The sequence below is a fragment of the Notamacropus eugenii genome, chromosome 1 (genome assembly GCF_028372415.1).
Source record: "Notamacropus eugenii isolate mMacEug1 chromosome 1, mMacEug1.pri_v2, whole genome shotgun sequence".
Taxonomy (NCBI): Eukaryota; Metazoa; Chordata; class Mammalia; order Diprotodontia; family Macropodidae; genus Notamacropus; species Notamacropus eugenii.
The window spans coordinates 244,557,707-244,585,024 of NC_092872.1; the positions used below are offsets into that span (position 1 = coordinate 244,557,707).

General features: G+C 38.9%; 1 protein-coding gene across 2 annotated transcripts in view; it reads right to left on the reverse strand.

Annotated features, from left to right (window-relative positions):
• BBS4 (Bardet-Biedl syndrome 4) overlaps positions 1-27,318 on the reverse strand; it is a 74,234-nt gene that overhangs the window by 15,957 nt on the left and 30,959 nt on the right. The window contains exons 3-7 of one of the 2 annotated variants that reach the window (XM_072628421.1): positions 19,957-20,031; positions 11,585-11,664; positions 6,550-6,613; positions 3,754-3,865; positions 2,263-2,335 (exon numbers count right to left, since the gene is read on the reverse strand). In XM_072628421.1, the coding sequence (XP_072484522.1) occupies positions 2,263-2,335; positions 3,754-3,865; positions 6,550-6,613; positions 11,585-11,664; positions 19,957-20,031 (404 nt within the window). The remainder of the gene's footprint in view (positions 1-2,262; positions 2,336-3,753; positions 3,866-6,549; positions 6,614-11,584; positions 11,665-19,956; positions 20,032-27,318) is intronic. The other variant, XM_072628422.1, reaches the window with a different exon arrangement.

Sequence of the window (27,318 nt, forward strand, 5' to 3'; positions counted from 1 at the left end):
AGAAAAGTAGGGAGGCTGATACAAAGCAGAATGGATTGGGGGAGGTAGTAGTTAGAAGCAAAAAAATTTTCAGGATGGACAGGGTGAAAGGAGAGAGAGTACAGGATGAACAGAAGGAAAACAGGATGGAGGGAAATACATGGTAATCATAACTGAAAAAATTTATAGCAGTTTCTCTGATAAAGGCCTCATACATAGATAAAGGCCAAATATATGGAGAACTGAGTCAAATTTATAAAAATAAGAGTCATTCCTCGATTGATAAATGCTCAAGGGATATGAACAGGCAGTTTTGAGACTAAGTAATCAAAGCTATCTATAGTCATATGAAAACATGCTCTAAATCACTATTGGTTAGAGAAATATAAATTAAAACAATTCTGAGGTACCACCCCACACCTATCAGATTGGCTAATATGACAGAAAAAGAAAATGATCAATGTTGGAGGAAATGTGGGAAAACGGAGATACTAACAACATTATTAGTGGAGTTGTGAACTGATCCAACCATTTTGGAGAACAATTTGGAACTATGCCCAAAAGGCTACACAATCATGCATACCCTTCGACATAACAATACCACTACTAGGTCTGTATCCCAAAGAGATAAAAAACAAAAAGGAAAAGGACGTGACAAAACATTGGACATTGAGGGGATGCCCATCAATTGGGGAATGGCTGAACAAGTGGTGACATATGATTGTGATGGAGTGCTACTGTTGAGAGGAGTGGTTTCAGAGAAACCTGGGAAGATTTTATAAAGTAATGCAAAATGAAGTGAGCAGAACCAGGAGAATATTGTACACAGTAACAGCAATACTGTACGGTGATCAGCTGTGAATGATTCAGCTACTCAGATCAATGATCTGACTTATGATGAAAGGACTTAAGATGAAAAATGCTATCCATCTTTAGAGAAAGAATGGATGGAGTGTGAATGGAAATCAAAGCACAGTTTTTTTAAACTTTATTTTTCTTGCTTATTTGGGGAGGGGGATAGTCTATGTTTTCTTTCACAATATGACTAATATGGAAATATGTTTGGGAAAAGACTATGAGTGTGGAACACTACATATAACCTCAGACCTTTCTGATGTGTTGATTAGTTGTATTGAACTTTTTTTCTCTCTTCTTTTGTAATTCTTTATTATATAAGATGGATCTCTGGGAGGGATGAAGAGGGATACAGTGGGAATTGTCCGTAGCTGATGTGAAAACAAGATATCAATAAAATTTATTTTAAAAAATAATTTAATTTCCATATTCAGAAACCCACCTACAGTAAAGCATTTCTAAAACTATGTTCTGCAGAACCTTGGCATACTAAGATCAGGGAGTTCAAGGAAGAAAAACATCATAGCGCTAGACAAGCACAAACAACAATCCCATGGGCTTAACTGTCTGTTTCTGTCTTCTTTTATAAATAATCCTGCAGTTGCTATTTCTCTATCACATCCAGGATCACATATAAAATCCTCTATTTGGCATTCAAAGCTCAGTATACCATTCCCCTCCTCTTCCCCACCTTTCTGGTCTTCTTACATTTTACTCACCCCCCAAGCACTTTGTAATCCAGTGACACTGGCCTCCTGGGTCTTCCTTGAACGAAACCCCCATCTCCAGACTCCCAGCATTCTCTCTGACTTTTCCCCATGCCTGCAATTCCACCTCCTGGCTTTCCTGGTTTCCTTTAAGTCTCAGCTAAAATTCCACTTTCTACAAGAAGCCTTTCCCAGTCCACTGTATCTTGTTTGTATAGAGGACTGGCTTTTGATTTTCTTTGTGTGCTTAGCACAGTGCCTAAATGCTTAATGATGGGAAAAGATATTCAGAGGAGCTGTCTGATCTCATGTGTATGTGCCTGTGCACACCTGTATGTGTGTGTGCATGTGTATATGTACATGTGTCACACCTGTGTGCGGACATGCACGTGGATGTATGTGTATATCTGTATGTATATGTAAAGTATATGTGCAAATGTATACAGTGTATGTATGCATAAATGTATGTATATGTATACATATATACTTACATATGCTCATGTATCTCAGATATGTTCAAAACAATTACATGTTAATTAATACATGCATGTTGGATGTCTGTGGTTCAGGCTTTGGTTAGCAGACTCTCTCACCATATAAGACCAAGAAGAGTGTTAACAGACTGTTAATGTAGTACAAATTACAATGGGATGTGCTAACTTGACGCGTGATCAGGCGTGCGTGGTTCCTGATTGGACAGAAATGGCAGTCCTCTGCTTACCCAATCTTTCTGGTTAAGTTTAGCCGCTTCATTATAGACTTCAATGGCAGCTTTATGTTTCCCCAAAAGAAATCTGCAGAAGGAATGGAATGGGCATAATTATACAATCACTCTTCTTGTTGGCACAGCCCTTACTGGGATGGACTGAGGGAGCTTCTTCACAGTAAATTGTTCTGCCTGCTTGAGCAGCAAGATGAAGAGCAGGCTTCTGTCTCCAACTTCTATCCTGCCTCGATTCTTTCTTTTCTGTCTAGTTTTTAAGGAACTGAATGTTGTGAGCCAAGTGGGGACTCATCAGATGGGAAAGCTCTAATTTCCCAAAGAACAGTAATAGATGACATGTATGTTACAAAGCCTACATACATCATCTCAGTTGATCCTCACAACAATTTATCCAGCATTATTATTCTTATTTTATAGATTAAAGAACTGAACAGCTGAGAGGTTAAGGGATTTGCCCACTCTCCTAAAGTTCAACGTTCTCTCCATGGAATTCAGGAAAGAGAATGAGTTCCACTGAGGCTGAGGCATGAAATCAGAAATGACAAAAAGAGTCATAAAAAAGAAAGTAATCTTACACAGGTATCTACGTAGTGGTTCTCACATGTACAGGTGCTATAGGAATCTCTGTATGGTTCTCCCTACTTTGGAACTCCAACTTCTAATACAATGCTGAGATAAGCTCTGAAGTATTTGTAGCCCAGTAGAACAATATTTTCTTTTAAGAAACATTCAGAGATGTATGTTGGAACACTAGGGTTCTATGAAACCAGTAAAAGAAGTCAGTGACTTGGATCCTTACATTCCATCCCAACTATTGCTAACAATCCCAGTAGATGTTAAATATAAAAATGCATGTAAGTATATAAATAAATGTAAGCTATTATTATGTTTATTTTCCTGACACACATTTAACTACTGAAATTGTACAATTCAGTACGAATATCTACCTTCCTACCTCAATGCTAAGACACATTAATATTCTCCAATAGTCAAACTGTCCTATCTCTTTAGATTCAAACCTACTTGATTTCTTGGAGATTAAGACAGGAAGAAAGGAAACAGGAGTGAACCACTTATAGAATTTTGGATATACAAAAATCAAGGTTTAAAGAATGAGAGATTCCTTTCCATTATCCAGAAATAACAGTCAGGAACTTAACCAAGGAGAACTCCCTAGCTGTCAATGTGGTGCAGACTGCCACAGCAGAGGCAAGAAGGGGTATGGACATGATTAAATCAGTCCTTATCAATCAGAACTGAAAATAAACAGTTCTTTAAAATTAAACATCCAGTTCATTACCCACCATATTTCTCTCACACACTCTAGAAGTAACTCACACTGTAAAAAGGAAGCACAACTTATTTTATGGATCCTCATTCTCTTAAGATGATACCAAGAACATTGAAGCAATTGACTGTGCACTATGTTGTGAAGAATGTAAACCTAATCTTAACTCCACAATTCCAGTGCCAGTGGACAATACTTACAAGGACCTGGCCACCTGCTTGAGGTTGTCAGCATTCTGAGGATTGAGAACAGCACACGACTGAAAGAGTTCTAAGGATTCTTGGATGTTCCCTTCCAGGCGATATATTAAAGCTATGTGGAAACAAACAAAAAGCAAGTAAAATCATGCCCTGGACAGAGAGGAGACTGGATATCATAAGCATAAGCCTGTTACTAAAGACTTTACCATACGCCCTATTAATATATTTTTCCCAGTGGTACTACATCAATCAGGATCTAACTTAAGAAGGGATTTGGATGTCAAAGTGTCCCTGAAATAAATTATACTAAGGAACCCATAGCTATGTTCCCTTAGCATTCTCTTGCAAAATGCACCCACCAGATGTTCCAATACTATCACTCTTCCTCCTGGGAGAGACCTCCTTTGCCTGCTGCCACGTGATCTTTTCAAGAAGGAATCTCCAGGTCAGGGGTTCCAGCCTTTTTTTTCTGATATGGACCCCTTTGGCAGTATGGTGAAGCCTAGGGACCTCTTCTCAAAATGCTTTCAAATCCACAAAATAAAATACATAAGGCTATAAAGCAAGACAACTATACTGAAGTGCAGTTATCAAAATAGCTTAAAAAAGCAAGTTTATAGACCCCAGATTAAGGATCCCTCCTCTAGATACTTGCCACAAATTGGCCCAAGGTTGTTCTCTGATTCTAATAAAAAGGTGATTGGTCAAACCCTGTTTCTGTCCATCCAAAACCAAGAACTTTTCTTAGGCTAAAATTTTCAGAAGCCACTTCAGGTGGTCCCTCAAGCTTCTAGAATAAGAGATGAGTTCCACTGTCTGGCATTTTGAGCTCCAGCCCATCTTTCTAAATTAATCTCACCCTGCCTCCTCTAACACTCATCCCTAAGGTTGCCTGCTAGTCCTGCACACCATTCATTCCAGGCCTTGTCCCGACCCCTGACAGAGACTTAACTCCTTGTAGAGGAACAAGTCTCCTTGCTGTCACTTGGAACCCCCAGCTCCCTTCCAGCACCATCTCCTATGCATAACCTTTTGGGATGCCCCTATTGCAAGGACCATCCTGATCATCAAGAATAGGACTCTGTCCATATTTTGTTATGTATTTTTTGGGACACAAGTTGCTTCTCTCCAGAAGGTGTGACTTCAGGCAGGATTTTTGATTTTTGCTCTTGTATCCCCAGCACCTAGCTCAGTGCCTGACATATAGTAAGTACTTAATAAATACTCAGTGAATTAATTAGAGAAATGCAAACCAAAACAACTCTGAGGTATCACATCACACCTATCAGATTCGCTAATATGACAAAACAGGAAAATGATTAATGCTAGAGAAGATGTGGAAAATTGGAACACTAATACATTGTTGGTGGCATTGTGAACTGATCCAACCCTTCCAGAGAGCAATATGGAACTAAGCCCAAAGGGCTACAAAAATGTGTATACCCTTTGATCCAGTAATATCACTTCTGGGCTATATCTCAAAGAGATCATAAAAATGGAAAAAGGACCCACATATACAAAAATATTTACAGCAGCTCTTTTTGTGGTGGCCAGGAACTGGAAATTGAGGGGCTGTCCATCAGTCAAGAAATGACTGAACAAGTTCTGGCATATAAATGTAATGGAAAACTGTTGTGTTATAAGAAAGGATGAGCAGGAAGACTTCAGAAAACCTAGAAAGACTTACATGAACGGATGCTAAATGAAGTAAGCAGAACCAAGAGAACACTGTACCCAGTAACAGCCACAGTGTGCAGTGACTAACACTGACAGACTTAGCTCTCCATAGCAATGCAAGGATCCAAGGCAATTCCAAAGGACTCATGATGGAAAATGCCGACCACATCCAGAGAAAGAACTAAGCAGATCCAAGCATATTATTTGCTCTTTTTTTATTTGTTTTTTCTTTCTCGTGGTTTCTTCTATTCTAATTCTTCTTTACATCATGACTCATATTAAAAAAGGTTTACTACGAATGTATATGCAGAGCCTATATCAAATTACATGCCATCTTGGAGTTGCGGGAAGGGGACAGATGGGGAGAAAATTTGGAACTCAAAATCTTATGGAAGTGAATGTTGAAAACTAAAAACAAGTAAATAAATTTAATTTTTTAAAAATGCCCAGTGAATTGAAATGAATTGAATTACTGGCTCAGAAAGTCCAGAGTTTTTAAGGTTGGTAATACTGTGGTGCTTTTGCCACATCTGCCCCAGCATAATGTAACACACTGATAATGGCAAATGGGATCACATCAGTCCTATCAAGACTACCTACTTGGTAGACACTGAATGAAAAAATATTCCTTTATGCACAAAAGCAAGAGAAGACATTCCTAAAAGTCTAATTTGGATCTCTTGTATTAAAGAACACAGGTTGGTTTAGTGGTCCTGAGCTTCTAATAAATTTTCCTTCAGGAAAATATTATCCCAGCACCCCAAAGCTCTGCTCTTACCCTCCATCCTGCCTGATCTCTCAAGTTCCTGCTTCTTCTCCCAGTTGTCTCCCACTGCTAAATCTACACAAGCCCCAAGGCCCTCAGCACTGACTTGGAAAGACTACAGTTAAACAGGGCTGACCAAGGGCAGAGGAGAACACGTCTTTTTTTTTTTTTCACCTTGACCTTAGATTCCAAACAACCCAACATGGCAGCCTCTCAGATTTCTGAAGAGAGAGGTGTAGAGGAAGGAATTAGAGTCAAGTAAAATATTTTGTTGGAAGCTTGTTCTCAAGCCTGGAATTTGAATCTGCATCTCTCTCTCCAACAAAAAAAAGAGGGAAAAGAACTTCTTTTACCTTGGACATAGATGGCGTATTCACACAACCCTTGAGTCTCCTGAAGCTGTTCTTTGATAAGAGCCTAAAAGAAGAAAGAACCGTGAAATGTAGTTTGTCAGATATTCACAAAACTGCAGCCTGGTACTAGTCATTTATATGAGAATCTTAAAATACTAAATTATCCATTATAAAGCTGCTTATTCAGAGAAGCACGGCAACTTGGCAATCTCTTAGGACTTTTGCTCAGTTTGGAAGAAAACAAAGATTTGCTTTCAGTCATTTATGTAGCCTTTTAAGGTTTACAAAGCACCTTCTCTCCCAGCAACCCTGGGAGAAGTCAGGAATATAAAGATCCCCATTTAAAAGATGATAAAACCATAGCATTTCTACAGGCACATTAGTTTCAAAGCCAGAATTCAAAACCAGAGCTCTCTTGATTTCAAGCCTAGTTTCCTTTCCACTTCTCCACACTAGAAATGAGTTCTGTGCACTGCAAGTTTTTTAAATGCTTTTTTAAATGAATTAAATATTTCCACAGATATTCAGAAACATGTGAATATCTACTAAGATTTTCTAAAAATTAAATATTTTTAGAGATGTGAATTAAAAATCACAGTATGAGGAGCCACCATTGCCTGACTGCAGCTCTCAAAATATATGCTGGTACATTCAGAGATCTGCAAAGCGCTCACACACATCACCTCAGTGGAGCCTCATAGCAAACCTCTTTTGTAGATCTGGAACCTCAGGCTCAGAAGGGAAAGTGACTTTCCCAGGACCACATAGCCAGTGAGGTAACAAAGCAGAATCCGAACTCGTCTCCTTGAACCCCACTCCACGGAAACTTTTACACTGTCCCAGCTCCGTCTTCCCTCTCAGTGCAGGCAGCCATCGCCTTCTGTTACTCAGGGTCCAGAGCTTCATCTGGTGTCACATTAACCTGTCACAGCTTCCCTACACCAAAGTGTGTATTTAATATGAAACTGTGGCTTTGCTGTTCCCTTGACCTGTTAGACAAACACTGGCTGAAGTGATTTCTCAGGTCCCTGCCAGCTCTGACACTCTGTGATCCCAATAGAGAGAGAACAGAATCTTCAAGGGGTTTTTTGCCTTTCTTTGTATCCTTTGGGCTTAGCACAATGTGTAGTAGACAGCAGGTGCTTAATAAAGGCTAGCTGACTTGACTTGTTTTCTCCATTAGAATAGAAGCTCCTGGAGATGGAGACTCTCTTTTTTGCTTGTATTTGTATTCCCGGCACTTGGCCCATAGGAAGTGTTTTTATTTTTATTTTTTTATGAAATTATTTTATTTGTTTTCAGTGTTCTACAATCACTTCCACATATCTTAGATTTTTTTTCCCCTCCCTTCCCACTCCTTTCCCCCTTCCTCCCCACTCCCTCCCTGTGATGGCATACAATCTTATATAAGTTCTACACATACATTCCTATTAAATACATTTTCACCTTAGTCATGTTGCATAGAAGAATTAAAATGAATGGGTGGAAGTTTTTTAAATAACTGCTTCCAGCCATCTGCCTGCCCTCGGAGAGCTTCCATTCTATCATTTTATTAAAACATATGAGGAAGAAAAGGCTCTAAAGAGGCAGCAGGGAATCCAGAACTGTATCCAGAACCTGGAGAAGGAAAGGATGCCACCTAGAGGAGAAAGGGAAGAAGCAAGAGCAATGAAAACCTGGGAGAGAGAGCTGGCCACTTGGATAAGAAAGCAACTGCCTGTGCTCCCAGAACACATGGTCATCCATTTGTGCTGTTAAATGGGAAGTCATCTAACAACCTACTCTGTTCTGCTGTGGGAATTCTTAGGGGTTTTGAGGGGGAGGGGCAGGTGATCCTAAAGCAAGATTCTTTATTCAGCATATTTTAATTCACACAAGACACAAGGCCTAATTTGAAAAAACATAAGAGAAGAATGAACAAGGACTTGAAGACCAGATATCTAGAAGAAAAAAAAGACATGCCAGGACTCAGCTAACATGGATCCTTTGGTGAAACAACCCCCTTCCCCAGGTGATGCTAAGGTTTCTTCACTCCTCTTTTCCCTATGAAGGAGTCCCTGTGTCTACCCCATTCAACAGGGCTGTTCTGTCATACTCCTGCTGGTATGTGCAGCCACACACTAGATGGAGGACAGGGCATTTTCTCCAATACTCACAACCTCTCAAACCTCTCCAAAATAGGATTTATGCACAAGAAGTAAAGTGATTGAAGTTCTCTCTACAATTAAAGCCACCAAGAATCTTAATGAGCTAACAACTTGATGAACCAATAGCAGAGAGGACTAATCCCCAATGTGCCCACTTAGCATGCCTATCACATAGCCCCCACACTCTGGCAAGGTTAAACAACATGACTCATGAGTTTGCACTCTGTCATCCATTCAGCAATTCACTTGCTGCTGCAATTTTTGTCAGCTAACCCCTCTACCCCACCCCTGCTCTCATCCTACCATTCGACAGGAACAGAATTCACTCTGTCCCTCTTCCCTGAGTGGGGTGGTAGTACAAGAAGAGGCTTGCTCTGCCTGAGGCTGTGCTACACAACTAAGAAGCATCTTGGATAAGGGTGTTTGTGTTGGGGAAGGGGAGCCCATCAGACCTGAAGGAAAGGGGACTAGCAGCCAGTTAAAGTCAGTGCTATCCTCCCACCAGAAAACATTTGGCATAAAAACTGAGGCCAGTGAAAAGTAAATTCTACAGCGTGAAAGAAGGCTAAGACAGGTTTGAGGTACAACCCTTAAGGGATCTGACATCAAAAGCGAGCAATAGGGGATTATAAGAAAAAAAAGGAAACTATCAAAGATATCATTAGGAAGAAAACTCAGTCAGTTTGAGAACAAACAGATAAACCAACAAGGCAGATGGTAATAACAGAGCAGATGCCTTCTAAGACGTCTAAAGAGGTTCTAATGGAATGAGAGCAGGGGAATCAAGAAATATCTGTGGTACAGTAACAGCCACAGTATGCAAGGACTGTTTTTGACAGCAATGCAAGAACCTAAAACATTTCCAAAGGACTCATGATGCCATCCACATCCAGAGAAAGAACTATGGAATCAGAACATAGAATGAAGCAGACTCTTTTCTCTTGTGTTATGTTTGGTTTTGTTTAGTTTTACTCATGCTTTCTCTTGTTCGTTTTAATTCTTTTATGCAACATGACTAATTTGAAAATGTGTTTAATAAGAATGTATGCGTAGAGCCCATATAAGATTGCATACTGTCTAGGGGAGGTAGAGGGAGAAAATTTAAAACTTATGGAAGTTACTGTTGAAAACAGAAAACAAATAAATAAAGAAATTTGGAGGGAAAAAAAATATTTGTGATATAAAAAGCAACAGGCACCATCAAAACCAAACAAAGGCAACATCCTCTGTGTTAATGGTTTTCTCTTTCTATTAAATGAGGTTTATCATCATGGGAATAAAGTTCTTCAAATTGAAGATAGGCCTTAAAATAAAATACTCAGGTGGATCTGTGACCTCACTGATTCAGGAGTTCTCTCCAGTGAAGCAGACTGCCACCCTGTCTGCCTGCCCATCCTGTCTATGTCTCCCTGACAGTCTGCTACAGCAGGTACACCATACAGGCCTTCCTCACTCTCTCCTCATGTTGTATATCAGTACCAGTGGAGCCTTCTAGCTGTCCAGATCACTTCTCAGTCTCTGTGTGATCACATTATGTTCTCTTTGTATCATGCGATTCCTCATGACACCCTTTACTCTTGTCCTTCCCTGGAGGTCCTCGAAGGTTACATGATGCAGCTGCTCACACCCACTACATACCTTTCTCTTGCTCTGATTGTAAGCTGCTCTGCTTTCACCCCTTCAGAGGCAGTCATGTTCTAGATCTTACTGCCATATAGTAATGCTGGTAAAGTGTAAGAGTTTATAATCTAACCCAGTGTTCAGAAGCCATCTCTCCTAAGACAAGTAAGTTGAATTTTGATTACTAAGGGCTCTGTTGGCTTCTTTGCCCATTTAATATTTCCTTTATCACCTTAAAAATTGGGACACAGAGAAATGGTACCAATACCAATTAGAACAATTTCATCCAGAAGTTAAACTTGATGAAATTATTCTAATTGGTACTGATTGCTAGTACAGGATTTGTTTATGCCAAAAATTCCTATTTTTTTTTAAATCAAGGATTTTCTTAAGGCAACATTTCATACCCCCTGCTTATAAGATAGCTACTCAAAGGTGTAGTGGGGAAAGTGATGAGGACTAGTTATTGGTTACTTTGGCTCCCTTAAGGCCTCTGCTCTGGACTATTTTCCTCTTAGCAGGGTCCTCTCTGAATACTGAAGGTCTGGAGCTTATGGGACCTTTAAATTAAAATAAGTCCCTCATAGGAAATTTTTGGCTTTGCCTTTGTGTGCTCCTTGGAGACCAGTTCTTCTTTCCCTCCCTGTACAAGACTGGTTGGAACAAGAACCCAGGATGTGATGAAGGCATTAAAAAGAATTTCTTCAAAAAATGGGTGAAGAAAGGGAGGATTGCTGCCTGCAGGACAGACCGAGATTCTTTACATATCAAGAACATTTACCACCAGAGAAAACTGAACTTTAAAAACTGCCACTTGAGGGCTAGATGAATGTCAGGCAGTCAACACTGCTCTTCAGAAAGGCCCAGAAGAAAGTTCCTGATCTTCAAAGTTTCTAGAGAGCAGAGAGGAAGAGGCCCCTGGGTTGTTCTCCCAAGTGGCTGCATGACTTGAGACATTCTTGTCTTAGAGACCCATAATTACATAACCATAACCTGTTGAAGTACAAGAAACTGTTTGATGTTTTAGTTTTAACATTCTGAGATCTTAAACCCTTACGAGAAATGGATGGTCTTTCCATCTCTCCTTATATCACAAGAAAAAGCTTTGAATATATCACCATCATTGAAATTTGGAACTTTCAGGAGTGATCAACTGTCATTCCATCTTTATCCACTGGTGAGTGGAGAAAGGGTCTTTTAAAATAATTTAGAGCACCAAAGTTTCTCTGCCTCTCATTTTCAAAGTAATATCTCAGGATATATCTTACCTTGCATGCTGCATAATCTTTGCGGATATAATGAAGGTGTATCAACCAGTTCTGCTTCTCCACGATGGGAAACTCTGGGGCTGGTGGAATATTTTACCGAAACAAAAACAAAAAATATCACTGTCATATATTCTCCTCTTGTATATTCTCTAGGCAAATAATATTATATCAAATTAACATTTTTCCTATTGGTGTTGAAAAGAAGAATGTTACCTGAGTGCTAAAAACATAAAAAGGGATATAGAATAAAATTTGGAGTGAATAGCTGTAAAGTTTGGGATAGCCACCTTAGATCACAAAATGACAGTCCTTTGACTGTTTGGTTTAAAACATCAGTAAGAATTCACTAAGACTTGAAACAACATCTTACTCACCTCTATTGGCTCTAAGGTAACCACAGCAACCATAGTAAGCTCAGGTTTTCATGTCAATCTTGGAGGCTGAGCACAAATCCAAAAGCAATTGTGTTCCCCCATCCTTTTTTTTTCCTCAAGGGAAAGGGATGTTCAAAAAAACCAAATGACAAAAGAGCCTAGATTTGATTCACAGCCATAAGGAGGAATTATATCAGCGTCCTGGGGCCAAGTTCCATTTACTATGTTCCAGTTCTGGAGTGATTGTTTTTACCGAATGGGAAGAAAGCACTGTCAAAGTAAATGGTGCCTTGTGACCTCTTTTTTCCATGTAAGTGAGCCAGGTAGGTAACTCTATGTTCCCCAAGACTATGCCAGTGGAGAACAAGTTCTCCCAAGTCTTCTGAGCTGGAAAAGTTTCAAGACATCTTAAGACTAGCAGATTAGTAAAGATTAGAAAGATGGACACCAGATGAATTTTTTAGCCTTTATAACTCAAGGTAGAAAAAAAGTATTGCAATCTAAGTTACAGGGGTAACTACACAGATGATAAAACTCTGGCTTCTTCAAAGGATTCATTTTTCCCTCCTCTTACCAACACCCTCATTTTCATTAATGGCACCACCATTATCCCAGTTCCTAAGCTCAGAGTTATCACTGATTTCTTCCACCCATTCCCTCATCGCCCCCATCTCATAGAAAGTCTCCTTGAAACTTGCTTTGTAGTAAATATCTTCTAAACTGAATCCCTCACATTGGAGTTAAAGTCAAAGTTATATAAAGCACCCAAATAACAGATCACAAATGATCATCCTGTAGTGGTCAGACCAGTGGCAAACACCCACTGAGCCTTTAACCCAAGGCACAACTCCTCTTATCTCAACTTTCTCATTCATCAAACAAGGCAAACTTGGCCACTTACTAACCATGGAAGCAAGATAAGAATGGAAAATAGGAGGGAAAAAAAAGTTTCCTGGATCACACAATACCAAGATGAGGTGAAGGGCTTCTTGTTTCCATGTTTATACAAACTCAGAAGTCCAGATAAAAGAGAACCTACTTTGTGGCTTTTTCCCTGAAGAGCCATTCATAAATTTTTCACCTTGGAAGGTTAAGCTTCAAGATACCACTTAAAAGAATTAAGACACTTTCCAGAGGTGAACACTAGGGGTCACTAGGCCCACTATGAAATGGTAATATGTCAAGTAGATAAGAGAAGACTAATTTTCAACTTTCTCAGAGATTTTGACTATCAAAATTTTAGCACCTAAGTGCTACTTGTAAATATGTTAAAATGTCCTCTTATTTTGATGTGAATAAACCTCTCAACTGTATAGCTCTTCTGGAAAATTTTCAAAGATAAAGTGATTCTAGAAGTCTTAGGAATTCCTTTATTCCTAAACAATAGGATGATGCCCCCAAAATAGATTTTACCTCTAGGATAGAAAACTGTATTTCCACCATTTGAAACAATGGTCATGGCAATTTACCCTCATGCAAACAGGGCCACTATTATCTTCTTTCCCAGGTGCTACTGAGAATTAGTTATTTGTAAGATACTTGAAGTAGGCATGTAAATTCATATAACTTAGAGTTTGAAGGGATCTTAGAGATCATCTACGCCAAACCCTTCACTTCATAAATGAGAAGACTGGGAATCAGGGAGGTGAAATAACTTGCTTAAAGCTAGCTAATACGTGGCAGAGCCCTAAGATTTGAACTCAGGTCTTCTGACTCCAGCCCTCCTCCTCATGTCAGAGGGGCTCTTGTAGGTAGTTCAATGAAACTATGAGCTATGCCGTGTAGGGTAACCCAAGATGCATAGGTGAGAGTGGACAGTTCTGACAAAAGGTGATCCACTGGAGAAGGAAATGGCCAAATAGTCCAGTATCTTTGCCAAGAACAGCCTATGGACAGTATTAAAATGATAAAAGAGATGGCACAGGAAGAAAAGCTCCTGAGGTCAGAAGATGTCCAGCACACTACTGAGGAAGGGTGGAGAACAACTACAAGCAGCTCCAGTACTAAGGAAGAGACCAGGCCACAGCCAAAAGGAAGCTGAGCAGTGGGTGCATTTAGTGACAAAAAGAAAGGCTGGTGTTATAAAGATCAATATTGGATAGTAACCTGGAATATAATATCTATGAAACAAGGTAAACTGGATGCAGGCAAATAGGAGACAAAAAGATTCAACATCAACATAGTGGTCAGTGAATTCAAATGAACAGGAAGATGGGAATTTAATTCAGGTGATCACTACATGTACTACTGTAGGTAAGAACCCCTTAGAAGAAATGGAATTGCTCTCATGGTCAAAAAAATTGTGGAGAAAAAAAGCACTACTGGGGTATAATCTCAGAAATGACAGAATATCTGAATCCAAGGCAAACCATTCAACATCACAGTAATGTTCCAACCACTGATGCCAGAGGCCAAAACTGACCAGTTCTATGAAGACCTACATCTTCTAGAAATAACACCAAAAAAGATGTCACATTCATCATAGAGGACTGGAATGCTAAAGCAGGAAACCAAAAAAATAATTGGAATAACTGGCAAGTTCGGCCTTGAAATACAAAATGAAGCAGGACAGAGATTAATGGAATTTTGTCAAGACAATCAACTGTTTGTCATAGCAAACACTCTTTTCCAACAACCCAAAAGGTAGGTCTATGCATGGATATCATCAGATGGTCAATATCAAAATCAGACTGATTATGTACTTCCCAATTAAAGGTCTGAAGAAGCTCTACGCAGTCAGTTCAAATAGGACTTGGAGCTGACTGTGACTCAGATCATGAGTTTCTTACTGTAAAATTGAAAAAAGTAGGGAAAACCTTCCTTTTGCATAGATATGGCATAAATAACATCCCTCATGAACACTGAAACTGAAGTGATTTATAAATTTCAGGAATCAGATCTGGTAGAAAAAGTAGCTGAAGAACAATGGACAGAGGTTCATAAGAACGTAAAGGAGGCAGCAACAAAAACCACTCCAAAGAGAAAAACAAGAAAGCAAAATAGCTGTCTGATGAGGCTTTACAAAGAGCTGAGGAGAGAAAGAAAGCTAAAGGGAAAGATTTCTGAATGCAGAATTCCAGAGGAAAGCAAGGAGAGAGAAAATTCTCTTAAATGAGCAATGCAAAGAAATAGAAGAAAACAACTGAAGAGGAAAGAAATCTCTTAGAGAAGATTAGAGATATCAAAGGGATATTTCATGCAAAAAAGGACAAAAGACAAAAATGGTGGGGACTTACCGGAAGCAGAAGAGACTAAGAGGTGGCAAGAATACACAAAAGAAAGCTCTTAACACCACCAGCAGCCATGATGGTGCGGTTACTACTGCCTAGAATCAGACATCCTAAAGAACAAAGTCTCAGGGAGCATTACTAACAGCAAGGCTAGTGGAGATGACAGAATTCCAGCTGAGCTACTTAAAAGTCTAAAAGATGATGGTGTTAAAGTGCTGTACTCAATTTGCCAGTAAATTGGGAAAACTCTGGATTGGAAAAGATCAGTTTATGACCCAATCCTAAAGAAGAGCAATGCCAAAGAATGTTCAAATTACTGAACAACTGAGCTCATTTCACATACTTATGCTTAAGATTTTGCAATCCGGGCTTCAGAAACATGTGAACCAAGAATTACCATAACAGCAGGATGGTATTCAAAAATTAGAGGAACTACAGACCAAATTGCCAACATTCACTGGATTATGGAGAGAGCAAAGAAGTTCCAGAAAAAACATCTCCTTCTGATTCACTGACTACACTAAAGCCTCTGACTGCATGGATCACAACAAAGTGTGGCGAGTCTTCAAACAGAAGGGAGTACAAGATCATCTCACTTGTATCCTGAGAAACCTGTATGCTGGCCAGAAAGCAACAATTAGAACCAAAGATGGAACGACTAGTTTAAGATTGAGAAAGGAATACGACAAGGCTGTATATTGTCACCTTATCTATTTAACTTATATGTAGAACTATGCCATGTGAAATGCTAGGCTGGACGAATCAAAAGCCAGAATAAAAGTTGCCAGGAGAAATATCAACAATCTCAGATATGCAGATGATATGATTCTGATGGCAGAAAGTGAACAATAATTCAGAAGCCTCTTGATAAGGGTGATTGAGGAAAATGTAAAAGTTGGCTTGAAGTTTAACATCAAAAAAATGAAGATCTTAGCAAATGGTCCCATCACTTCCTGGCAAATGGAAGGAGAAGAAATGCAAGTAGTATCAGATGCTGTTTTTAGGCTCAAAGATCACTGTACATGATGACTGCAGCCATGGAATTAAAAGACACTTGCTGCTTGGAAGGAGAGCTATGGCAAATCTGGACAGCATGTTAAAAAGCAGAGACATCACCTTGCCAACAAAGGCCCACATACTCAAAGTTATGGTTTTTGAACTACAGCACCACAGAATTGACACTTTCAACTTCTAAGAGTCCCTTGGACAGCAAGGAGATCAAATCAGTCAATATATGAAGAAATTAGCTCAGATCACTCATTGGAAGGTCAAAATATTGAAGGTGAAGCTGAAATACTTTCACCATATGAGAAGAAGGGACTCAATGAAAAAGACCCTGATTTGGGGAAAGACTGAAGGCAAAAGGAGAAAGGGATGGCAGAGGATGAAATGGATAAATAGTGTCATGGAGGCAATGAACATAAACTTGTACAGACTTTGGGAAACAGTGATAGATAGAAGGACCTGGAGTGCTACGGTCCACAGGGTCACAAAGCATCAGACACGACTGAACAGCTGAACAACAAAAACAATTTCTAACTACAAATCCACTGTCTTTCCCACTATACCATAATTGTAAACTGAGCCATTATTAGGGTAAAGTAAAACATCACCCCAATGCTGAAACTATGGGGCAGCATGATGCTTTCGTGTCCAAGCAGCACTAGGAGGAGGAGATAAGAAACATACTCTGGTGCCAAAAAAAAAAAAGAGCTGAGACCCTTGTGTACAATGAGCAACCATCCACCAAATTCACTCTGCTTCTACTGCTACCAAGGTAAATCAAAAGAAAACTGAAGCTGGTTACTGACATTCCTCCCCACCAAACACAGTTCTTAAGCAAGACTGTCCTTGGCAATAATTTTAAGCAAATTTTACCTGTATATAAATGTTACAATAGACTGAGAGGCTAATTCACAATAGAATTTTCCAGCTCACCTCATCCTCAGAGCACTAGAGTATAATCTTGATTCACTGGATGCTTCAGGAATAGATCACAAGTTTGAAGAAACAAACCTCCCAGCATACATCTAGTCCAACCACACATCTCCTTTATAAGGAGTGGTCCAGCCAGTAACAGAGCCCATTAACTCCAGAGATAGCACATTCCTCTTTGGGACAGTTCCAATTCCTAGAAAATTTTTCCTTACATTAAGACAGAATTTGCCTTTTTGCAACTTTTGCCCATTGTTCACTGTGCTCCCTGAGGCCAAGCAGAGTAAGTCTAACCCCTTTTTCACATGAAAGTCCTTCAAAGAGACTTAAAGACAACCATCCTCTACTGTTTAGGACTATAGTCATGTCATTTTACCTTGAGTACTCCTACAAATGGGGTCCATAAGGCATATTATGAAAATAAACTATTTGTAAGATCCTCCAAAAAAAAGTAGGTTTTTGTGTTTTTCCTTCATGGGTAGTCAGTCCCCCTACGCTTTTTATTCTCTGGACTAAACATTCCAACCAATCCTCAGATGGTCTCTACTTCTCTCACCACTGGGTTATCCTCACATGGAAGTGCTCTATCCTTCCTGCACTGTGCTGCCTACTACTAATGCTCCCACTACCAGGTCAGAGAGCAGTAAGACCATTATCTCTCAGCTCTGGATAGTGATATCTATACATACAGTCTAAAATCATGTTGAGAGGCAGCCTTGCCTTCAGGAAGTCCTAGGTTCCAATACTGTCTTAGCAACAGTTGGGTGACTATAAGCAAGACATTAAACTCCTTGTTTAATTTAGAGAATACCCTGGGCAACTCTGTAAGACTCAGTTGGAAAGGAGCTGAGCCAGTGCAGAGAATTTTCACACTACGAGTTCCCCACACCAAGAGAATCACAGAACCTGCTAGGCCTACCATGCACCTGACTCATATACAGATAAAACTTTTAGATGATTTCACATATACTGTTATGTAAGCCAGGCTTTTCCCTAGTTCATGCTTGTAGAGTTGATCCTTTTGAAGCTACCCGTAGGACTCTACATGGATCCCTATTAAATTTCATCTTACTCAAGTCAACCCACCAGTCTAGACTGCTGAAATCTTTTTTAGGTCCTGGATCTGTTATTCAACATATTAAATCCCTCACTCTGAATAAATCTGATTGCACTTCCATAGCAATTATTTCGTTCTTTGTATTTGTATCCTCAGTGCCTAGCACAGTGCCTGACACACAGCAGGGGCTTAATAAATACTTGTTGATTGACTTAAGTCACTGATAGAAATACTGACCACTATAGAGCCAAGGGCAGATCTCTGAATCAGTCAGCTAAAGACCTACCTTCACTTTGACAACAAGTTATTAAAGAATACTCTTCGGGTCTGGTCACTCAACCAGGTCCTCTCCCCACTCAAATATACTATTATTTAACCCATATTTACCAATACTGTCCACAAGGATGTCATCACAGGCTTTGTCAAACGCCTTGCTGAAATCAAAGTTTATGTTAATGGTACTCCCTGATCTATTAACCCTCTCAAAAAAAGGAAATGAGATTAGTCTGGTATGAGTTGTTCTCAAATTGGTTCTTAGTAATTACTGCTTCCCTTTCCAAATCCTCACAAACCATCCCTTTATAACTTGAGGAAAATTGTGTATCATACACTGTGTTGCAGGCAAGAGTCTGCTTCATCAAACAGAACACCCTTGAAGAATTATGTTCCTAAAACCATTCTATCCTTCTTTGACCAGTCCTTTCAAGAGTACTCTTTTCTAGGTGATCAAAGGTAAACACAAGAGAGGTCCTAGTCTGACCATCCCTAATTCCCTTAAGGGCATGGAGAAAGAGGCTACAGTTACTCTTAACTGCTTCAATCAGGGAACCTTTCCTTGTCTTGCCACCAACCGAATTACTTCCAGGTGAGTTGTTCCTAGGCTAATCAAGAAGAGAGGAGCAGGATACTTTCTGAATTTAGAGTTATAAAAAGACTAATAAACACTCTGTCATATTTGTCCAAAGGCTTTGGACTAGGATAATTTTAAACTGCTTTCTTAATATTTATTTCTATAAGAGGGAGGCAAGAAAGAAACAGGGTTGGCTGTGTCCAAAATATGTTCTAGAATCTGATAGTAATCAAAGTCAAATTCATGATCCCATAATATGGAATACATCCTTTTGTAAAGACCAGTCTAGGTTCCCAAGAAGTGAAAATAAAACTCCTTCTCTCAGCAGAGAGGTGGTGAATGTGATGTGGGATATAAGCTATCAGACACAGTCATTATGTCTGATGGTTTGACTTCAGTATTTTTTTTTTGTTACAGAAGGGTTCAGTGGCAGCAGGGTTTAAAGGAAAATGTCTGTGGTATAAAAACAAAAATCAAGGCAAAGCAAGTAAAGAAGTAAAAGATGGGGAAAGGAAAGAAAGTGAAAAGGGAAGGGAAAAAGAAAAAAGGTATTAGTTCCATTTCCTCTTCCTAAGGACTGAATGAAATTCTTCATGTGCTGTAGACTTGGATGACAAGAAGGTGGAGTCAAAAGAGTTGTAATAAGCCAAGCCTAGAGACAGGCTCCCAGGCCCAGCTCTACCAGTGATGTTACCTGTGATTCACCCATCTCCACCTTCATTTCCTCATCTGTCCAGTTCCTTCTTTACCTTGCAGAGGTGTTGCAAATTCAGAGGAGATGAATGGGAATGCATATTGGAAAGGACAACAAACTAGAAGAAGTAAGATGTTGCTATGATCATTACTCAGAACATTAATTCTTATTGCCTAGGACTGCGCAGATGGAGAGGCAGAAGGTACAGAAGTTGGGCTAAGTCTGTACTGACCTAAGTATATATGCTGGAAGTTGCTGTGTGTGTCTAAATCCCTGTTATCAGCTTGTTTGCTTGTGCCTCTTTCTCCTAAAAATGGAGTTCAGAAAAAAAAATTGTAGTTATTTAAAGGTTCTGGTTAATCAATTTATACTGTATATTCAAAATTATCGTATATCATCTTGATGCCTTAAGTCAAACTCAATAATAAACAACATATTTACTATTTTTATCTCAAGTTACATAGCACCTTAATGGCATATCTCACAGAACAATCTCCCTATCAATATGATTTTGCAATAGAGTTACTAATAAATTATGGTCAAATCGCACTGTACCATCAACAAACTTTGCTGTAACACCATTCAACCAAATGTTCACTTGTACCATTGTTTCTATGAAATGAATTCTATTTAACTCAAGTCAACAGGCATATAGTAAGCACCTACCACGTGGCAGGCAGATGCAAGGGATACAAAAAGAAAAAAGTCCCTACTCTCCAGAAGCCTGTGTTTTACTGAGAGAAAACAGGTAACTTGCCCCACTGACTCGTGCACTTTAAAAAGTATTTTCATATCTATTATTTCATTTAATCTTTCCAACATCCCATAAGGTAGACAGGGCAGTGACTATTATTCCCACTCAACAAATGAGGACGTGGAGAGGCTGTAGTATCTAAGGACAGAGGATCAGATCCCTGGGGCTCCTAGGGTGCTGCTCTCTTCCCATTCTGGTATGTTGTTTCCTAATCCAGAATTTATGCAGGATCCTCAAATTTAGTGCTTAAACTTTTAACTGTCCATAACTTATTTAAGTCAAAATGACATTTTAAGCAATCCTAATCTACCACTGATAATACATACAAAAAGAGATTTAACCAAAGTCAAGACTGGAAACCAGGTTTTCTGACACTAAACAGCTCTTTCTACTAAATATTACTGTTTACTACCAAGACAGTATATTAAATATGACCCATCTAAGATCTTGCTTTTATGTAAAAATTATTTAAGCCAATAGTATTGTCTCTTACACACATATTTAATGTGCTTAGTTTCAATTACCTACTTCCTTACAAAACAGTCCAATGATTATTTATTTTTTAGATTTAAGCAGATCAGGCCAGTTGTTAATTCATGCCCTCATAGACCACAGAGTCAAAGAATTTCAGGACTGAAGGGCCACCATAGATCATCTAGTCTAATCTACACCTGAAAAAGGATTCCATCTACAACATGCCTGACAAGTGGCCGTCTAATTTCTTATAAAGACCTCAGACTGGGGGAAAGCCACTAACTTCCAAGGCAGCCCAATGAACTTCTGGATAGCTCTAATTGTTAGAAAGTCTTCCTATTATCAAGTCTAAATATGCCTCTTTAAAACTTCCACCCATTATTCCAAGTTATACCTTCTGGGGTCCAGTAGAATAAGACTGGTCTCTCTTTCACATGAAAGCCCTTAAAAAATCGGGAGCAAGCTATTGTGCCCCATCCTTCCCCCAACCTCCCAGGACTTCTCTATTTCATACTAAACATTACCAATTCCTTTAACCACTCTTCACATGGCATTGGCTTAAGGCCTTGTACTACCCTGGTTGCCCTTCTCTGGTCACTCTATCAACAATCCTTTCATCAACCATCAATATCCTTCCTAAAATGTATCACCCAAAACTGAAATAATTTTTTAGATGTTCAGTACTGAACAAGGCAGAGTACAGTGGGCCTTCTTACTCCTGTGCATGTAATTTTGGAGCATAGGACACCTTGGAGATCATAGATCAGAGAGTTAGGAGAGCCATCAGAGACCATGGAATCGCCAAGTGAGAAGGGACTTAGAGATCACCAAGTCTGACTGCTTTCTTTTACAAATGAGGTCCCTGAGGCTCTGGAGGACAGTGATTTACCCAAGGAGGCTGAGCTAAAAGGCCCACTAAAATGCAGACCACATGACTCCAGATACAGTGAATGCTCTTTCTCACCGTAGGTAACTGAGCGGGAGGAAGGGAAGGGGCAGGGCATCACAGACCCTGTCCTCCTAGTTGCTCAATGGCAATTCGGGCCATAGAAAATACCTGTTTTGTGTCCAAGAGAGGAAACCAGAAAGAAGAGGAAGAGCATTTTTAAAATGCAAAGTTTTTTTTTTAACTGTGCTGCCTAGAAGAACAGTACTTTGCACACAGAATACCTTTAAAAATGGAATTAAATAGAAGCTATAACAAATTCAAGGATTTTTGTGTCCTGCATAGATAAACCTAAGAAGATCAAAGTAATTTTGAAAAAAAAAAAGTGCTATCCTTTGAATATCCAAAGATCTGTATGGGACATGGTGGTAAACCTTCATCTTTCCGTCCAACATGCTTCACTGAGCGCTTCTGCTAAAATATGAGTAAGCTAATCAGTTATACAACAACTGCGATGCTTTAGCTCATGGTTTACTCAGATTTCAGCAACAGCGCTCAGTGAAGCACATTCAGGCGCTCTTTTGAAAAAGATGGAAAGATGTGGGCTAGATTATAGACGATTAAATACGGCTGAAAGGCTGGCCCTGAAAAGTGAGTGCTGATGATTCAAAGACAATTTGACCAAAGGCCTCCGGTAGAATATTTCTGGGATCTGCGTATGTGTGACCCAGTGAGGATCCAAAACGGTCTTGACTGATTGCTTTTAGGCTGGGTTGGAAAACATGGTTGTCTTCCAACTCTGAAATTCCACGATCCTGTGGTACTGACAAGCCTAAATTTGTCTCAACAGACTCTTATAATATTCTTTATGGGCTCTTCTCTTTAGTCTCCTCCTTCTCCTATCTGTTCTTTATACAAATGTCAGAAAGGTTTCTAATGACCAGGCCTGACTGTTCTCTGCTCAAAAACCATTAATAGCTCCCTATTATCTCTAGGATAAAATATATACTCTAAGACTCTGAACAATCTTGCTCCAGCTTTTCTAGTTTTATTTTACTTTATGCACTCTATATTCCAGTTAGACTAGGGCATTATAAGGACAAATTCTTTAAAGTTGGTATTCTAACTTCTGCCTCTGCAGGCAGAATGTTGACAGTACAAGCTGTTGTCCACATACAGATAGTATTCCTTCCTCATCTCTGCCTTTCAGAATCTTTATCTTCCTTTAAGGCTTAGCAAAATGCTAGCATTCTTCCTCTCCCTCCAAGTTACTTTGTGCTTGTTTCATCTACACTGTGGAGATCTGTGTCCATGTTGCTCCCTCCCAGTAGAATGTAAGCTTCTCAAGAGCAAGGGCTATTTCACATTTTTTACTGGATTCCCCACCACTTCGATGGTGTTTGGCACTTACTAAATGTAGCTGGGCTGAATTGTTGCATAAAATACTACACTCCTGTACACTGGCTCTGCTGGGGTATTATACCAAGAGATGAAATCCTGCCTCAGCTCCTTACTGTGTGACCCCAGACTCAACCTTCTAACCCTTCACTATTATTACTATTCTTGTTAATATTATCCTGCCAACCCAGAAAGACTTAGTTACCATCACAAATGGTAAGAAGGAGGGCTATTTACCATACTAGACTAATTTTAGAGCTGAGTACATGTGTATGTGTAGGAGGGTGACGGAGATATAAGAAGAGTGAGTCTGGAAAGAATGTGAGTAGTAGAGCTAGATCAGAGAATCTATGAAAATTTTAGAAATCATCTTAATTCTACTTGCTACAAAAACTCCAGAGACAACTGTTGTAAGTGAAAAGAACACTAGGTTCAAATGCTGTCTCTGATACTTACTACCTGTGTGACCTGGCAAAAGTCACTCAACCTCCCTGCTCCTCAGTTTCCTCATCTGTAAAATAATGAGGTTGCAACAGCTGGCCCTTATGGCCCATCAGCTCTAGATTGCTGAGTCTAGGATTCTAGAATAATATGTGTGTGTGTGTATTTATATGTATGTATATATGTATACATGTTATATTTTCATCTTTTTTTATACTTACCCATTTGCATCTACAAGTCAGCAGCCATTAATCTTTAATAGAATGATGATCATGTGCTTTGATGTAGTGCTTCAAAGTTGACAAAGTATTCTACACGTTATCTCATTTGAGGCCCCTTTAGTACCAGCCCCATTTTATTATTAACATTTTTCCAGATGAGGAATCAAAGGTTCTGGGGACACACAGGGAGGACCTGAGGTAGGATAAGAACTAAGTCTAGCTTCTACCTCCCTCCTAACACCTCTAATACCATACTGCCTCCACAATTCAGAAGGCAGTTGTTTATAAAAAAGGTTTTGGAACACTAAATAGGCCTTAAATATTCACAATGACATTGTAATAAATCTGATCTCTGTTCAGACCACAATTCCTCCATGCTTTCTCATCCTGTACAATCCCTGCCCATGCTTTTCTATCCATCCTCCATAGAAGATATCCAAGTGCTTAAAGGCCTTTTTAAAGTTTTTTTCATATTTCCAGAACACCAATGAAACACCTGGACTGCCTATCAAGTTGTCTCTCCTTCACACATCTCTTTTCCAAACTACACAGCAATTTATTGTACAGGTTATATAGGATTTAAATGAGGTCTTTTTCCTTAGGTGCAAGTCATTATTGACAATATGCCACAGCCAACTTACAAGCACTGTGTCTTTCTAGTGCCCTAAAAAATTGTCAAATTTTGCTTTCCTTAAATATATATTTTCCAAGTAAATCATTTTTTTCTTTTTTCTTCCTATTATTTCAGTTGACAGGCTTTGACACTGGCAGACAGGAGACAAACTACGAAGGTTGTCAGAATGGCATGTTTCCTTCTGGAATATAATGGAACAAAATGTGAATATATTGGAAACTGCTGAATGTTCATGTGGTCTTCCAGGTTGTTGGGAATGGGCCCAACCAAAAAGCAAATACCATTTCAGAAATTCTGTTCTTCTGAGATGTTTGATGAAAGAGACACATTTGGATTAACATTTTTCTACATACATAATGAAATCATAAAAGAGCCAGAAAAACTATAAAGACTGATTCCAACTTTCTTATTTTATAGATGAGAAAACTGAGGCCTAAACAAGGGGGAACAATCTGCTGAAGCAATAAGACTAAAGTTCAAGCCAGCCAACTCTTCCACTGTCCCATATTCCCTCTTTTATTTGTAAACATAATAGTTTGTATAAGTGGAGATGACAATAAAGGATTTGAATATGCAAATATAAATTATATCTCAAGTAATACATCTAGACTTACAGGCTGTTCAAGCATTTGTAGATGGTCTGACTCTACTAGAAAAATCTTACTGTGCGTATCCTTAGGGATTTTACAATATATTCCACAGAACTGCTCCTTGGAGACAATTTTTATAATTATTTTTTGGTATTAATAAAAGTTACAATATTAAGTATATTGCACTGGCATTTTTCTGACATTTTACTTGTCATAACTTGTATAAATGCTAATACAATCAAAGAATTCACTTGTTTATTATTTTGGGTAGATTTTTTTTTTTTGCATGTGAAGTTTCACTCCTACAAATTCAAAGCTGGCTTTAAAATTGCCTTAAGGAATTAACTGATATTGATTTGAAAATACTAGTTGCATTCAGAAATAAGGCAGTGTACTGTTCAAATTGGTAGATACACAGAACTAGAAAACCTGGAAGGTGGAATCAAGATTCAAAGCTATCTCGATTAGCAGGAAACAAGCAGAGTAGATGGAGTAACTGGACTTGGGAGTCAGAACATCTGAGTTCAAGTTCCAGCTCTAAAGTTTTGCAGATACAAGGGAGTTGGACTCATTGATCACCCAGGCTTTTTTCCAGATCTAGATTTATGAATCTGTGACTTATCTGAGTTTCAGTTTCTTCATCTGTAAAAAGGTGATAATCATTCTTGTGCTACCTGCCCAACAGAAGTGTTTTTTGAAGGAAGAACTCTGAGAATAAACCTTTTTAAAGCACTACATAAAGGTGAATAGTTGTTATTCCTGACAGGGTGAAACAAAATAGGATAAATATACAGTTCTATATTTGGATTAAAAAAAATCAGATGGCCAAGTATAGGATGTGGGACACCTGCTTTAATAGCAGCTCATTTTAAAAAAAGACCTACAATTTTTAGTGAGAACTCAGCTCAACATGAGCCAGCAGTACTACAACTACCAAAAAAAAAAGTCACCAACTTAGGCTAAACTAATAGAATTACAGAGGTACAAGATATGGGAAAGAACAGTCACATTCTACTCTGCACTGGTCAAAGTATATAAAGTATTATACAATTCTGGATACCACATTTCAAAGGGAATATTGGCAAAAAAAGATGGTAAAAAATCTAGAATGCAATTATGCCCGCCTCCCATTTGCCATCCCTTCTATCATCCACCCCGTCTCCCACTTATCCCCTTCTCCCCTACTTTCCTGTACTGTAAGATAGAGTTTCATAGCAAATTGAGTATGCATGTTATTCCCTCCTTATGCCAAATGTGATAAGAGTAAAGTTCACTTTTTCCCTCTCACCTCCCCTCTCTTCCTTCCATTGAAAAAGCTTTTTCTTGCCTCTTTTATGTGAGATAATTTGCTCCATTATGTTTTTCCCTTTCTCCTCCTAATATATTCCTCTCTCACTCCTTAATTTTACTTTTTACATATCATCCCTTCCTATTCAACTCATCCTGTGCCTTCTGTCTATATGTATATAGTACCTTCAACTACCCTAGTACTGAGAAAAGTCTCAAGAGTTATAAATATTATCTTTCCATATAGAAATATAAACACTTCAACTTTAGTAAGTCCTTTATGATTTCTCTTTCCTGTTTACCTTTTTATGCTTCTCTTCATTCTTGTGTTTGAAAATCAAATTTTCTATTCCACTCTGGTCTTTTCACCAAGAATGCTTGAAAGTCCTCTATTTCATTGAATGACCATTTTTTCCTCTGAAGTATTATACTCAGTTTTTCTGGGTAGATGATTCTTGGTTTTAATCTTAGTTCCTTTGACTTCTGGAATACCATATTCCAAGCCCTTCGACTGGAATATCATATTCCAAGCTCCATTCTAATCTTTAAGGAATTATTTTCTTCAATGAACTTTTGGACCTCCTTTTCCATTTGGCCAATTCTGCTTTTTAGGGCATTCTTCATTGGCTTTTTGGATTTCTTTTGTCATTTAGGTTAGTCTATTTTTTACAGTGTTATTTTCTTCAGCATTTTTTTGGGTCCCCTTAAGCAAGCAGTTGACTTGTTTTTCATAATTTTCTTGTATCACTCCCATTTCTCTTCCCAGTTTTTGCTCTACTTCCCTTACTTGATTTTCAACATCCTTTTTGAGCTATTCCATGGCCTGAGACCAACTCATATTCTTCTTGGAGGCTTTGGATGGAGTTTTGACTTTGCTGCCTTCTGTTTGCATGTTTTGGTCTTCCTTGT